We start from the raw sequence: 12870 nt of genomic DNA, 5'->3' as shown, positions 1-12870 counted from the left end.
TATAAAATGTCGTCGGTTTATCACCTATTGCCTCACGATTCGCCATTATCGCCCTAATTAAACTTTGATTGGAGTCGGTGCATTCATCTGGAGTGTTTTATTTGTGTTTAGGGATGTTTTGGGCAAAGATCCTATAGGATCTTTGGTTTTGTGGTCGCCACACACAGGGGGCTGCGCTGATTGGTTCACCCGGCTGTCAATAGTGGAGGTCCCGCCCAGGTTTGGTGAGTGGCGGCCGGGCGGGCCAATCAGAGCTGGGCTGGCGGCGCTCCCGTTGGGTGGGGCGCCAATGGGAGAGGGAGGGGGGCGGGTGCTTCCGGTGGGCGGGTCGAGTCGGGATCGTTGGCCCGGAGCGGCGGCGGCGGCGGCGGCGGCGGCTGAAGCTGAAGGAAAACAACAAGAGCAGCGGCGGTGGCGGCGGCTGAGGCTGAGTCGCCGGTCACCGCACAACACAACACAACACACACACACACAGCTCGATGGCGGCCAGGCGGCGGCGATCATGATCGCAGCGCTGGAAAAAAAAAGCCCGTGTCACACAGTCGCCCGAAACTAACTCAGCAGGTAAGTGGAGGGAGGGGGAGGGGGGTATTAGTTTTTATTATTAGATTGCCCTGCGCTGCTTCGAACGGCGGCGCTCGGTTGTAACTGAGCCTGGCTGCCCGGCGATCCAGCCAACGTTGTTGGTTCCCGGGGCCCCCCGAGTTTGATCGGGGCGGAGGGAGCTGGGGCCGCCCTCTACTGCGCATGTCCAACCGCGCAACGCACGGTGGGACTTGTAGTCCATGGCAAGTCAAGTTTATTTGTCACATACACATACGAGATGTGCAGTGAAATGAAAGTGGCAATGCTCGCGGACTTTTGTGCAAAAGACAAACAACCAAACAAACTATAAACACAATCATAACACACATATTCTTTTACATAACTTGCACTGAACATAGAAAATAGGTGCAGGAGTAGGCCATTCGGCCCTTTGGTGCCTGCACTGCCATTCAATATGATCATGGCTGATAGAAACATAGAAACATAGAAATTAGGTGCAGGAGTAGGCCATTCGGCCCTTCGAGCCTGCACCGCCATTCAATATGATCATGGCTGATCATACAACTCAGTATCCTGTACCTGCCTTCTCTCCATATCCCCTGATCCCTTTAGCCACAAGGGCCACATCTAACTCCCTCTTAAATATAGCCAATGAACTGGCCTCAACTACCTTCCGTGGCAGAGAATTCCACAGATTCACCACTCTCTGTGTGAAAAATGTTTTTCTCATCTCGGTCCTAAAGGATTTCCCCTCTATCCTCAAACTGTGACCCCCTTGTCCTGGACTTCCCCAACATCGGGAACAATCTTCCTGCATCTAGCCTGTCCAACCCCCTATGGATACAAAATGTTGAAGAAGGAAGGTGGACAAAAATGCTGGAGAAACTCAGCGGGTGAGGTGCATCTATGGAGCGAAGGAGATAGGCGACGTTTCGGGCCGAAACCCTTCTTCAGACTTCGATTTTCCAGCATCTGCAGTTCCTTCCTAAACACATGTTTAAGAAGGAACTGCAGATACTTTGTCTGCAGGAGTCTGAAGAAGGGTTTCGACCTGAAACTTTGCCTATTCCTTTCGCACCATAGATGCTGCCTCACCCGCTGAGTTTCTCCAGTACTTTTGTCTACCTGCAGATGCTTTAAAATCGAACGTAGACAAAAAATGCTGGAGAAAATCAGCGGGTGAGGCAGCATCTATAGAGCGAAGGAAATAGGCAATGTTTAAGAAGGAACTGCAGTTCGGAGGGAGAAGGAGAGTCTGAAGAAGGGTCTTGACCCAAAACGTTGCCTATTTCCTTCACTCCATAGATGCTGCCTCACCCGCTGAGTTTCTCCAGCATTTTTGTCTGCCATCGACACTGATTGTGGATGATCACTGTGAATGGTGGTGCTGGCTCGAAGGGCTGAATTAGCCTACTCCTGGCACCCATTGTCTATGGGCAGCAACTCTGGAGAGAAGGAATGGGTGACATTTCAGGTTGGGACCCTTGTTCAGACTAATAGTGGGGGGGGGGGGGGGAAAGGGCTTCTAGAGATATGGATGGGTAAGGTGTGAAAACGACAGATCAAAGCAGAAAATGTTGAATGGATCATTGTTGGCTATGGGGAAGATGATAATGAGGCATACAAACAGTAAAATGTAATCAAGAGGACAGTGAAACTAGTTGGAGAACTAGGGTAGGGGAGGGATGGAGAGAGAGGGGAAACAAAGGTTACTTAAATTAGAGAAGTCAATGTTCATACCGCTGGGGTGTAAGCTACCCAAGTGAAATATGAGGTGCTGTTCCTCCAATTTGCACTGGGCCTCACTCTGACAGGACAGAAAGGTCGGTGTGGGAATGGGAAGGATAGTTAAAGTGTTTGGCACCTGGGAGATCGCGTTGGCTGAAGCAGATGGAGAGAAGGTGTTCCACAAAACGATCGCCCATATTTCGGAGCCCCACTTTCAACAAAACGATCTAAACTTGGCAACGCTTTCCAAAGTGTGGAAAGGCTCTTTTAACATGGTTCGACCTGCAGATTATAAGATTATATTAACGGAGGGGGCACAAAAAGCTGGAGTAACTCAGCCGGTCAGGCAGCATTTTTGGAGAAAAGGAATGGGTAACGTTTTGTGTCGAGACCCATCAGTCTGGGTAGAGGGAGACTACAGAAATAAAGATAAACATTATCTAATCCTTTTCTCCAGAGATGCTGCCTGTCCCGCTGAGTTACTCTAGCATTTTCTACTTCTTCTTCTTTGGAGTTTTACGGCGGCCGGCATCCGCAATGTTGCATTGCTGCCAACTCTAGCATTTTGTTTCTATCTTGGGTTTAAACCAGCATCTGCAGTTGCTTTCCACACACTTGCAATTAGCAGCCTCCCGTCTCCCAGGTTTGATGACTACAGTTCCCAGGGTGCAGTGCGCGGCTTCAGAGAGGGGGGCGGGGTCCGTCGTGAGCATGCGCAGTGTGCGGGACCGAAGCCCCGCCCACGTTACAGGCAGGGTCTGCAGAGGGTTCAGCGATGATGCATTGGAGGCAGCTGCTGGCGTGGGGGGAGGGGAGAGGAGAGGCTGTGTCAGAGCTGGGCAAGAGTGCAGTTTGCAGGAGCTTGCAGCCACACCAGCTGCAGACCAGTTCAGCTGGGAGAAATCCATGCATCTTTCATTTTAAAGGATTGATAATACACCACTTTTAAAAAAAAACATAACCATAGTGGACTAACAACGTGGATTTATGCAAGTGAACCTGTTTAACCATGCAGTTACTGCAAAATGTTGAGCTTGCAGACACAGAGCATCTCTGGAGATAAGGAAGGGGTGATGTTTTTGGTTGAGAGTCTCGACCTGAAACGTCACCCCTTCCTTCTCTCCAAATATGCTGCCTGTCCCACAGAGTTACTCCAGTATTTTGTGTCTATCTTCGGTTTAAACCAGCATCTGCAGTTCCTTCCTACATAGAACTTTTATAGATACAGTGCCTTTAGCCCACCAGGTCCGCACCGACCAGCGATCACCGCACACTAAAACTATCCTACACACACGAAGGGAAATTTACAATTATATCAAGGCAATTAGCCAACAAAACTACACGTCTTTGGAGTGTGGGAGGGAATCGGAGATCCCGGAGAAAACTCGTACAAGTCAGAGAGTTACATTTAGCTCCTAGGGCTAAGGGAATCAAGGGATATGGGGGGAAAAGCCGGAACAGGGTACTGATTTTGGATGATCAGCCATGATCATATTGCATGGCGGTGCTGGCTCAAAGGGCCGAATGGCCTACTCCTGCACCTATTTTCTATGTTTCTATGGGGAGAACGTACAGACAGCATCGCTAGTCAGGATTGAACCTGGATCTCTGGCGCTGTAAGGCAACAACACTACAACTAGGCCACCGTGCGGCCCTAGAGTAGGCAGCATCGCTGGAGAACATGGATCGGCGACGTTTCGAGAAGGGTCCCGACCCAAAACGTCACCTATCCATGTTCACCTGAGATGCTGCCTGGCCCGCTGAGCTACTCCAGCATTCTGTGTCGTCTTTTGTAAACCAACGCCTGCAGCTCCTTGTTTCTAAGTAAACAAAGTTTATTATTTTACTGGTAGACAAAAGTGCTGGAGAAACTCAGCGGATGCAGCAGCATCTATGGAGCAAAGGAAATAGGCAACATTTCGGCCCGAAACGTTGCCTATTTCCTTCGCTCCATAGATGCTGCTGCACCCGCTGAGTTTCTCCAGCACTTTTGTCTACCTTCGATTTTTCAGCATCTGCAGTTCCTTCTTAAACATTTATTATTTTACTTCTTTGAGCCGGTTTTCAGACGTTCACAGGGCCTCGAATGCCATGCAAGTGTCTGTGCTGGTGGATTAATTAGCGGAAGAGAGCCGTATGAATAGTGATGCAAAAAACAGCAGATGCTGGGACTTTGAGCAAAACACAAAATGCTGGAGCCACTCAACAGACAATGTTTTGGGTTGGGACCCATCTGGCTTATTGAAGTATGGGGGAGTAAGCTGGAGAAGAGAGTCCGGGGCAGGGCAAAGTGAAGCAAGTGACAGATGAGGGTGTTTTTGATGGCGGATGGGAGGAGTAGGTGAGAGGTGACAAAGAAACAAAGGTGTGTAGGAAAGAACTGCAGATGCTGGTTTAAATCGAAGGTAGGCACAACATGCTGGAGTAACTCAGCGGAACAGGCAGCATTTCTGGAGAGAAGGAATGGGTGACGTTTCGGGTCGAAACCCTTCTTCAGACTGATGTCAGGGGAGTGGGCAGGACAGAGATAGAATGCAGTTGGAGGCAGTCAGACTGATGGGAGAACTGGGAAGGGGGAGGGGATGGAGAGAGAGGGAAAGCAAAGAGCTATTTGAAGTTTCAGAAGTCAATGTTCAGACCCAAGCGAAATATGAGGTGCTGTTCCTCCAATTTGCGCTGGGCTTCACTCTGACAATGGAGGAGGCCCAGGAAGGAAAGGTCAGATTGGGAATGGGAGGGAGAGTTAAAGTGCTGAGCCACCGGGAGATCAGGTAGGTTAAGGCGGACTGAGCGGAGGTATTCGGTGAAACGATCGTCAAGCCTGTATAGGAGTCCACACCTGGAACAGTGGATACAGTAGGATCCAAAGAAACAAAGGTGTCAGATAAGGAGAGAGAAGAGCTGGAGGGAGGGATGTGTGTAGAAATGGGGATGAAAGAGAGATGAGTGACTAGGATGAGAGTGGGAAGGAGCATGGAAGGAAGGCTGTGGGAATAATGTGTGAATACCATAACAGAGTAGGAGTAATCATATTTAGCTTGGCGGGTTGTGACTTGTGGGGTTCTAAGGCTCCAGGCATTCATGGTCCTAATATGTTCAATGCTACCTGACCATATGAGTGTTTCCTGCATTTTCATTTCAGATTTCCAGCATGTTAGTTATGATTATCAAAGAGTACATCCAAGATGATTGATAATTGTAACCAAGTGTGGAGTGGGTGAGGATGCCATGGGGATTCTGTGACTATTGTGCAGGAAGGAACTGCAGATGCTGGTTTAAACCGAAGATAGACACAAAAAGCTGGAGTAACTCGGCGGGACAGGCAGCATCCCTGGAGAGAAGGAATGGGTGACATTTCGGGTCGAGACGTGGGCTTCTCAGCCCAAAAGGTCACCCATTTCTTCTCTCCAGAGATGCTGCCTGTCCCGCTGAGTTACTCCAGCATTTTGTGTCCATCTTTGATTCTGTGACTATTGACAGCTTAAGCGAGCAGTGGGACACTGGAGAGGCCAAGTATTTAAAATGGCTTAAGATTAAAAGATGTTGTTGTTTAGAGAGACCGGGGTTTCCTTGTCTGAATATACTAAATCAGCTTGCAGATACACAAGCAATTGGGAAGGTATGTGTAGGAAAGAACTGCAGGTGCTGGTTTACACCGATGATAGACGAAAAATGCTGGAGTAACTCAGCGGGACTGGCAGCATCTCTGGATAGAAGGAATGGGTGACATTCCGGGAGACCCTTAATTGTACAAGAGTAAGAGTTGCTGTGATCATTTAGGGCCTGTGAGAATACCTCTGGAAAATTGTGTGCAAGTTATGGCTCCTTCCCCACAGAAAGAGTTACGCAGAAGAGGGATGCAGCACACAGTGCCGTCCCAGACCTCTGCTGGGACCTTCAGTTAAATCTCGCCTCGGCCATCTCTTCCAAAGACACCAATTGGCGGTGTAATCTTTGTAAATCTTTCTCCCCTCCAATGCAGTTTCTTCCTCCTTTGTAATCTGATGAAAATAACTGAATACAATATTTAAGTTACAGCCCGCCATGTTGTTTGCAGTTATTGTGTCATCTCCCTGCTCTTAATATTTTCTGTCGTTGGCAGCACACACCATTGGACCATTACAGGGTCAATTGTGTACATGAAGCTAACAGGATAAAATCAGGAAGAAGTGTGAGATTGGGCATTCTAATTTATTTATTAGTGTAATGGGAACAATTCTTATTCTCCATTAGAGGCAAATTCCTCTGGAGAAATGGGATTGGAGACTCTGTCTGTCTGTGCATGTGTGTGTGTCTGTGAGTGTGTGCGTCTGTTTGTGTGTGTATGTGACTTTGTGTATGTGTCTGTGTGTGTGTGAGTTTGTGTGTGTGTGTCTGTGAGTGTGCGTCTGTTTGTGTCTGAGTGTGTGTGTCTGTGTGAGTTTGTATGCACGTATGTGTCTATGTGTGTGTGTGTGTCTGAGTGCATGTGTCTGTGTGTGTAACTGAGTGAGTTTGTGTGTGTGTGTGAGTGTGAGTTTGTGTGTGTGTGTGTCTGAGTTTGTGTGTCTGTGTGTGGCTGCGAGTGTGTGCATGAGTGTGCGTCTGTGTGTGTGTCTGAGTGCGTGCGTCTGTGTGTGTCTGAGTGTGTGCCTGTTTGTGTGTGTGAGTGCACGTCTGTGAGTGTGCGTGTGCGTATGTCTGTCTGTTAGTGTGTGCATCTGTGAGCGTGTGCGTCTGTTTGTGTGTCTGAGTGTGTGTTTGTGTGTATGTGTCCGTGGCTCAGCAGCGAGTCCAAGTATCTTTCATTGAGGAATAGTGGAATTGTTTGGTGCCTTGGCCAATATTTATCTTGTGGCGATCATTGCTGAAGCAGGTTATCTGCTTTTTATCCGGCACTGTTTGTAGTGCGCAAGTTATTTCCAGCATCACAGAACATCTTTCTCAATCCTATTCCTATGGTCAGCATGCTTAGGGTCGTATGTTGAGGAATGGAAGAAAAACGAATGTTTGAAGGATATTAGACAATAGACAATAGGTGCAGGAGTAGGCCATTTGGCCCATCGAGCCAGCACCGCCATTGAATGTGATCATGGCTGATCATTCCCAATCAGTACCCCGTTCCTGCCTTCTCCCCATATCCCCTGACCGCTATTTTTAAGAGCCCTATCTAGCTCTCTCTTGAAAGCATCCAGAGAACCTGCCTCCACTGCCCTCTGAGGCAGAGATTTCCACACTCACCACTCTCTGTGAGAAAAAGTGTTTCCTCGTCTCCGTTCTAAATGGCTTACTCCTTATTCTTAAACTGTGGCCCCTGGTTCTGGACTCCCCCAACATCGGGAATATGTTTCCTGCCTCTAGTGTGTCCAAACCTTTGACAATATTGTAGAAGAAGCTATTGCCCTGGTTATGAATTGGCTTCATTGGAATAGATCGGTCATTTAAGTTAGACACAAAATGCTGGAGTAACTCAGCAGGTCAGGCAGCATCTCTGGAGAACATGGATAGGTGACGATTGCAATTGGCAATTTACAAGCTTGAAGGTTGCAAAAAACTAACAATTGTTAGATTTAAATCCAAAGTTGAAACCCCAAAATACTGAAGATATTAGGAAATATGAGTCATGACCCGAAACGTCACTTATTCCTTTCCTCCAGAGATGCTGCCTGACCTGCTGAATTACTCCAGCACTTTGTGACTATCTTTGTTGTACATCAGCATTTGCTGTTCCTTCCTACACTTTTCCACCCTTGCCTGAGCAAAGCAGCAATGATTCAAAAGCAGCCGTGCCAATGGAGAGTTCTCCCTCGCCCCCTCCCATCAATGACTAACAAAGGACTAAAGGTCACAGTAGATACACCCAGCTGCCAGTACTTGTGTCAATGCTCTACAAGATGTGAAGACCACATTTGGAAGAGTTTATATTATTATAAATATAGAATTATTATAGGAGGAATGCCATTAAACTGGAAATGGCACATTTAAAAAAAATTACCATGGCGTTACTGTGCCTGGTGGGTTTGAGCTACAACGAGAGGCTGGACAGTGCGGGTCTTTTCCCTCCTGGAGCTTCGGAGGCTGAGTGGTGACCTTAGAGGTGTCTAAAATCGCAAGAATCATGGAAAGGTGACAGCCACAGTCATTTCTGCAGAGGAGTTAAAATCTAGAGAGCGCAGGTTTAGCGTGAGGGGGGAGATTTAACAGGGACCTATTGGGCACCGTTTTCCCAACAGAGGTACATGGAATGAGTTGCGAGAGGACATGCTGGAAGCACATACAACCATGACATTTAAAAGACAGTTGGAAGGGAACATGTATATGAAAGGTTTGGATGGATATGGGTTGGCCACAGACCAGTAAGCTTAGCTCAATTAAGTAGCTTGGTCAGCATGGGCCTGTTTTCTCTGTTTAGCAGCTCTATGTGTCTATCAAGGATGTAAAGGTGATAAAAACAAACCTGCCTTCACCACTTCCACTGGAAGCTCATTCCACAGCTACCACTCTCTGAGTAAAGAAATTCCCCCTCATCTTTTAAATTCCTCGTCCATTTTCTATTGAGCTGTACAGGTTTTATGCATGTTTGATTTATGTCTTTTTGGAATAACGGGCTTGTTCCTTTAATACCATAGTTTGATTTGTATGCGCGTGTTTATGGAATAACACGCTCAAATTTACTGCTGGTAGCGTAGTCGCGTATACATTTAATTGACGCGATATTGAAACACAAGCTGTTTTATCAGCACGTAACCCCCACGCGAGTCACCTGTAGCTTCTGTTAAAAGGTCAAGGTCAGTGGTGGTTTAGTTTAGAGAATGAGCAGGGAAATGGGCTCTTCGGCCCACCGGGTCCGGGCCGACCAATGAGCCTGATAGATACACAAGCTCTTTCGAACACACTAAGGGCAATTTACAGAAACCGATTAACCTACAAACTTACAAAGTGTGGGGGTTGACCGGAGCACCCGGAGAAAACCTATGCTGTAACGTAGAGAATGTGCAAACTCTGTACAGGCAGCATCTGTAGTCAGGATCAAACCCGGGTCTCTGGATGTGTAGGAAGGAACTGCAGATGCTGGTTTAAATCGAAGATAGACACAAAATACTGGAATAACTCAGCGGGACAGGCAGCATCCCTGGAGAGAAGGAATGGGTGACGTTTTGGTTCGATGCCCTTCTTCAGACTAGAAACATAGAAAATAGGTGCAGGAGGAGGCCATTCGGCCCTTTGAGCCAGCATTGTGATCATGGCTGATCGTCCCCTATCAATAACCCGTGCCTGCCTTCTCCCCATATCCCTTGACTCCACTAGCCCCTAGAGCTCTATCTAACTCTCTCTTAAATCCATCCAGTGATTTGGCCTCCACTGCCCTCTGTGGCAGGGAATTTCACAAATTCACAACTCTCTGGGGGAAAAAGTTTTTTCTCACCTCAGTGTTAAATGACTTCTCCTTTATTCTAAGACTGTGGCCCCTGGTTCTGGACTCGCACAACATTGGGAACATTTTTCTTGCATCTATCTTGTTCTGTCCTTTTATAATTATATATGTTTCTATAAGGGGCCCCCTCATCCTTCCAAACTCCAGTGAATACAAGCCTAGTCTTTTCAATCTTTCCTCATATGACAGTCCCGCCATCCCAGGGATCAATCTCGTGGGATGTTGGATCCCTGGATTCCAGATAAGGTTTGGGCTGAATGGTTTGAGGAGTAAGTCTGGGTTAGCACTGGGGGAGGTTGATGAGTGTGGTGTTGAGTAGGGTGCCAGCTACCTGAGTTGACGGTGTTCTCTTGCATCGGCAGGTCTCCATGGTGGGCAAGGGGGTGAAGCGGAAGCGGCATGCCGAGGGGGGGCTGGACCCCTCCTTCCAGAAGCTGGCCGACTGCCCGCAGTCCTACAGCCTGAAGCGGCAGCTGGTGCTCAACACGTCGCTGAACAAGATGCAGAGCGGCCGGGCACTGCCCGAGCTCAGCCTCCGGCGCACCGTGCTGATCGCCAACACCCTGCGGCAGATCCAGGAGGAGATGCGGGTGGAGAGCAGCCAGCTGGCGTCCACCATGGACCTGGAGGGGTGCGGCGGGGCGGAGCTGGGCGCGGCGCGGGAACCCCCTCCCTCCCGCCTCTCCACCGAGAGCTACCCAGACGGCCTCGACGACTACATGCCCCTCGCCTCCGACGAGGACTTCTCCCTCTCCTCCGCCATCAACTCCATCCTGCGGGACTTGGACATCGTCATCGACGGCAGCCCCTCGCTCTCCCCCCCTCCCGACGACGAGGTGGCGGAGCCCATGGAGCTGGAGGACGAGGACGGGGCCCAGCCCTCGGGGCAACACAGGCCCCTGGAGTCGGTGTTCGGCAGCTTCGAGATCATGAGCTCCAGCTACCTGGTGGGGGTGACCCTGGACGATCTCTTCCTCGACATCGACACGTCCCTGTGCGAGTGCGAGGCGCCGTCAACGGTTCTGACGACCGGCGGCAGAGCCACCGCCCCGAGCCCGGCCGACGACTCGACCAAAAGCTTCCCCTCGTTGCTCGGCACCAACCCCAGTTTAAGGACGGACCTGAACGACCTTGATCACATCATGGAGATCCTGGTCAGCTCTTAAAAAAAAAAAAAAAAAAAACACAAAGAGGAAAAAAAGGAGCCACTACACTGTGACGGGATTCCGACTGACTTCCACTAGCCAAAGATGGCGCTTCCTGCCTTCTTCTTCTTGCGTATGGCTTGCACAGCCTAAAGTTGTCAGACAACTTGTTCTATTTGATCTAATTTAATTGTGCACGCCGGGTTGATTGCATTCGTCGAAACAGGGCGGACCACGTGAAGGTTGCAATCTCCCACCCCACCTCCTGCCTGAAGCCCCCACTCCCCCCCCCCCCCCCCCCCCACCCTCGTCCTCCCTCAAACCGAACAATGCCACCACCTGCTGGAGGTGGGGGTGGTGGGTGCGTGCTGGCCCTGCCCCATGACTCGCATTCTACTCAGGGCCCTCAATCGATGCGGGGCAACACTTCACGTCCATGTACCGAGCGGACAGGCAGGGGAGGTGGGCGGGCGGCGGGAGAGGACGGGGCCACATACATACAGACAAATGGGTACGGGTGCTCACCGACGTGGCTGTCGGCAATGCCGCCTCCGGGCAACAACTACTCAAGGCCGCAGGAGAGGTGGATCAAAGATGTTTCGTATTGTACCTGGAAATGTGGCGGGGAGAGTTTTAAACTAACGATCATGTTGAATGTGCGTTTTCTCTCTCTCTCACTCTATCTCTCTCACTATCTCTCTCACTCTATCTCTCTATCTCTCACTCTATCACTCACTCTATCACTCTCTATCTCTCTCACTCTATCACTCACTCTCACTCTATCTCTCTCACTCTATCTCTCTCACTCTATCTCTCTATCTCTCACTATCACTCACTCTATCACTCTCACTCTATCTCTCTCACTCTATCTCTCTCTCTCACTCTTTCTCTCACTCTCTCTCTCTCACTATCTCTCTCACTCTTATCACTCTCACTCTCTTCCCTCTCCTCTACTCTCCTCTCTCTCCTTCTCTCTTTCTCTCTCCCTCTCTTTTCATCTCTCTTCATCTCTCTCTTCCTCCCTCTTCCTCTTTCTCTCGCCTCCTTCTCTCTTCCTATCTCTTCCTCTTTCTTCCTCTCTTTCTCTCTCCTCTCTCTCACTCCTCTCTCACTCCTCTCTCTCTCTCTCTCTCTCTCTCTCCCCTTCTCTCTCTGCATTTTACTTTGTACTTGAATTTGGATTTTAAGGTTTTTAATTGAGATTATTATTACACGTGGGAAGGCAGATCCCTTTGAGCCTCCAATTTGAATGTGACGACAAGCTGGGCGAGGGGTGTTAGAGTGAAGCTAACCCCTGGTGTGACAAGCCAGGTACCTTTCCTTCTGCCAGCCCTGTTACTGGAGAGGTCACTTCATGTAGCGTGGTTGGCCGTGTCTTCTTGAGCAATTCTGTTATGATTTGGGTTCCTCCCCCTTGCCAGGCGAACAAGGATCTATAATGGTTGCTGTTTATGAGCTGTGTCACACACGTTCCCTAGGGAGGGGTGGACTGAGGGATGTTTCGGAGAGCAAGGGCACGAAGCAGCAGCCTCGATGTTTGGAGACTTGGCACGTCCGAGATCAACGGCCCGCTCTTCCCCGCATTGCCTTTGCCGTACCACCTTCCCAGCCCAGTTTTACCCGGTGGTCATCCTTACCCCCACAGTCACCCTGCTGCTCTGGTCCTGAGAAGTCCGATGCCTTAATGCTCTGCGCACATGGCGGAGGGAGTGGGAATGGGAGTGTGGGATCGAATCAGGCTGCCCTTTATCCTGGGAATGGTGGGGTGGGGGGGTTCCTTGCTCCAGTGATTTTCGCTACAAACGGGAGTCACCACGGTTGTACTGTGACTCGTCGCTTGCTGGGGAATACCTACAAATGAGCCGTTTGGAAACCCTCGGCAGTGAGGATGGCCCTGCTTGTTTAAAGCTGATGGGCTGGTGCTGAAGTGACCCAAACACTTGACTTTTCTTTTTGTTCCAGAAGGAACTGCAGATGCTGGAAAATCGAAGGTAGACAAAAAATGCTGGAGAGACTCAGCGGGTGAGGCAGCATCTA

At 49.5% G+C, this 12870-nt stretch overlaps 1 protein-coding gene and 1 long non-coding RNA gene across 2 annotated transcripts; one reads left to right on the top strand and one right to left on the bottom strand.

Moving 5' to 3' along the window:
- The first annotated feature begins 330 nt into the window (after positions 1–330).
- Positions 331–11061, top strand: sertad3 (SERTA domain containing 3). The gene is made up of 2 exons (XM_033014371.1): positions 331–564; positions 10051–11061. The coding sequence occupies exon 2, from the start codon at positions 10057–10059 to the stop codon at positions 10852–10854; it is 798 nt and encodes a 265-aa protein (XP_032870262.1). The 5' UTR covers positions 331–564; positions 10051–10056; the 3' UTR covers positions 10855–11061.
- LOC116967766 lies at positions 10793–11976 on the bottom strand. The gene is made up of 3 exons (XR_004410313.1): positions 11946–11976; positions 11096–11524; positions 10793–10944 (listed from the first exon to the last, which is right to left on the bottom strand). It is a non-coding gene; the product is annotated as an uncharacterized LOC116967766 (long non-coding RNA).
- Between the last annotated feature and the right edge of the window lie 894 nt (positions 11977–12870).

Source organism: Amblyraja radiata, chromosome 41, assembly GCF_010909765.2.
Source record: "Amblyraja radiata isolate CabotCenter1 chromosome 41, sAmbRad1.1.pri, whole genome shotgun sequence".
NCBI lineage: Eukaryota > Metazoa > Chordata > Chondrichthyes > Rajiformes > Rajidae > Amblyraja > Amblyraja radiata.
The sequence above is the reverse complement of the archived record's forward strand: the minus strand, read 5'-3'. Positions and strand labels throughout refer to the sequence as shown.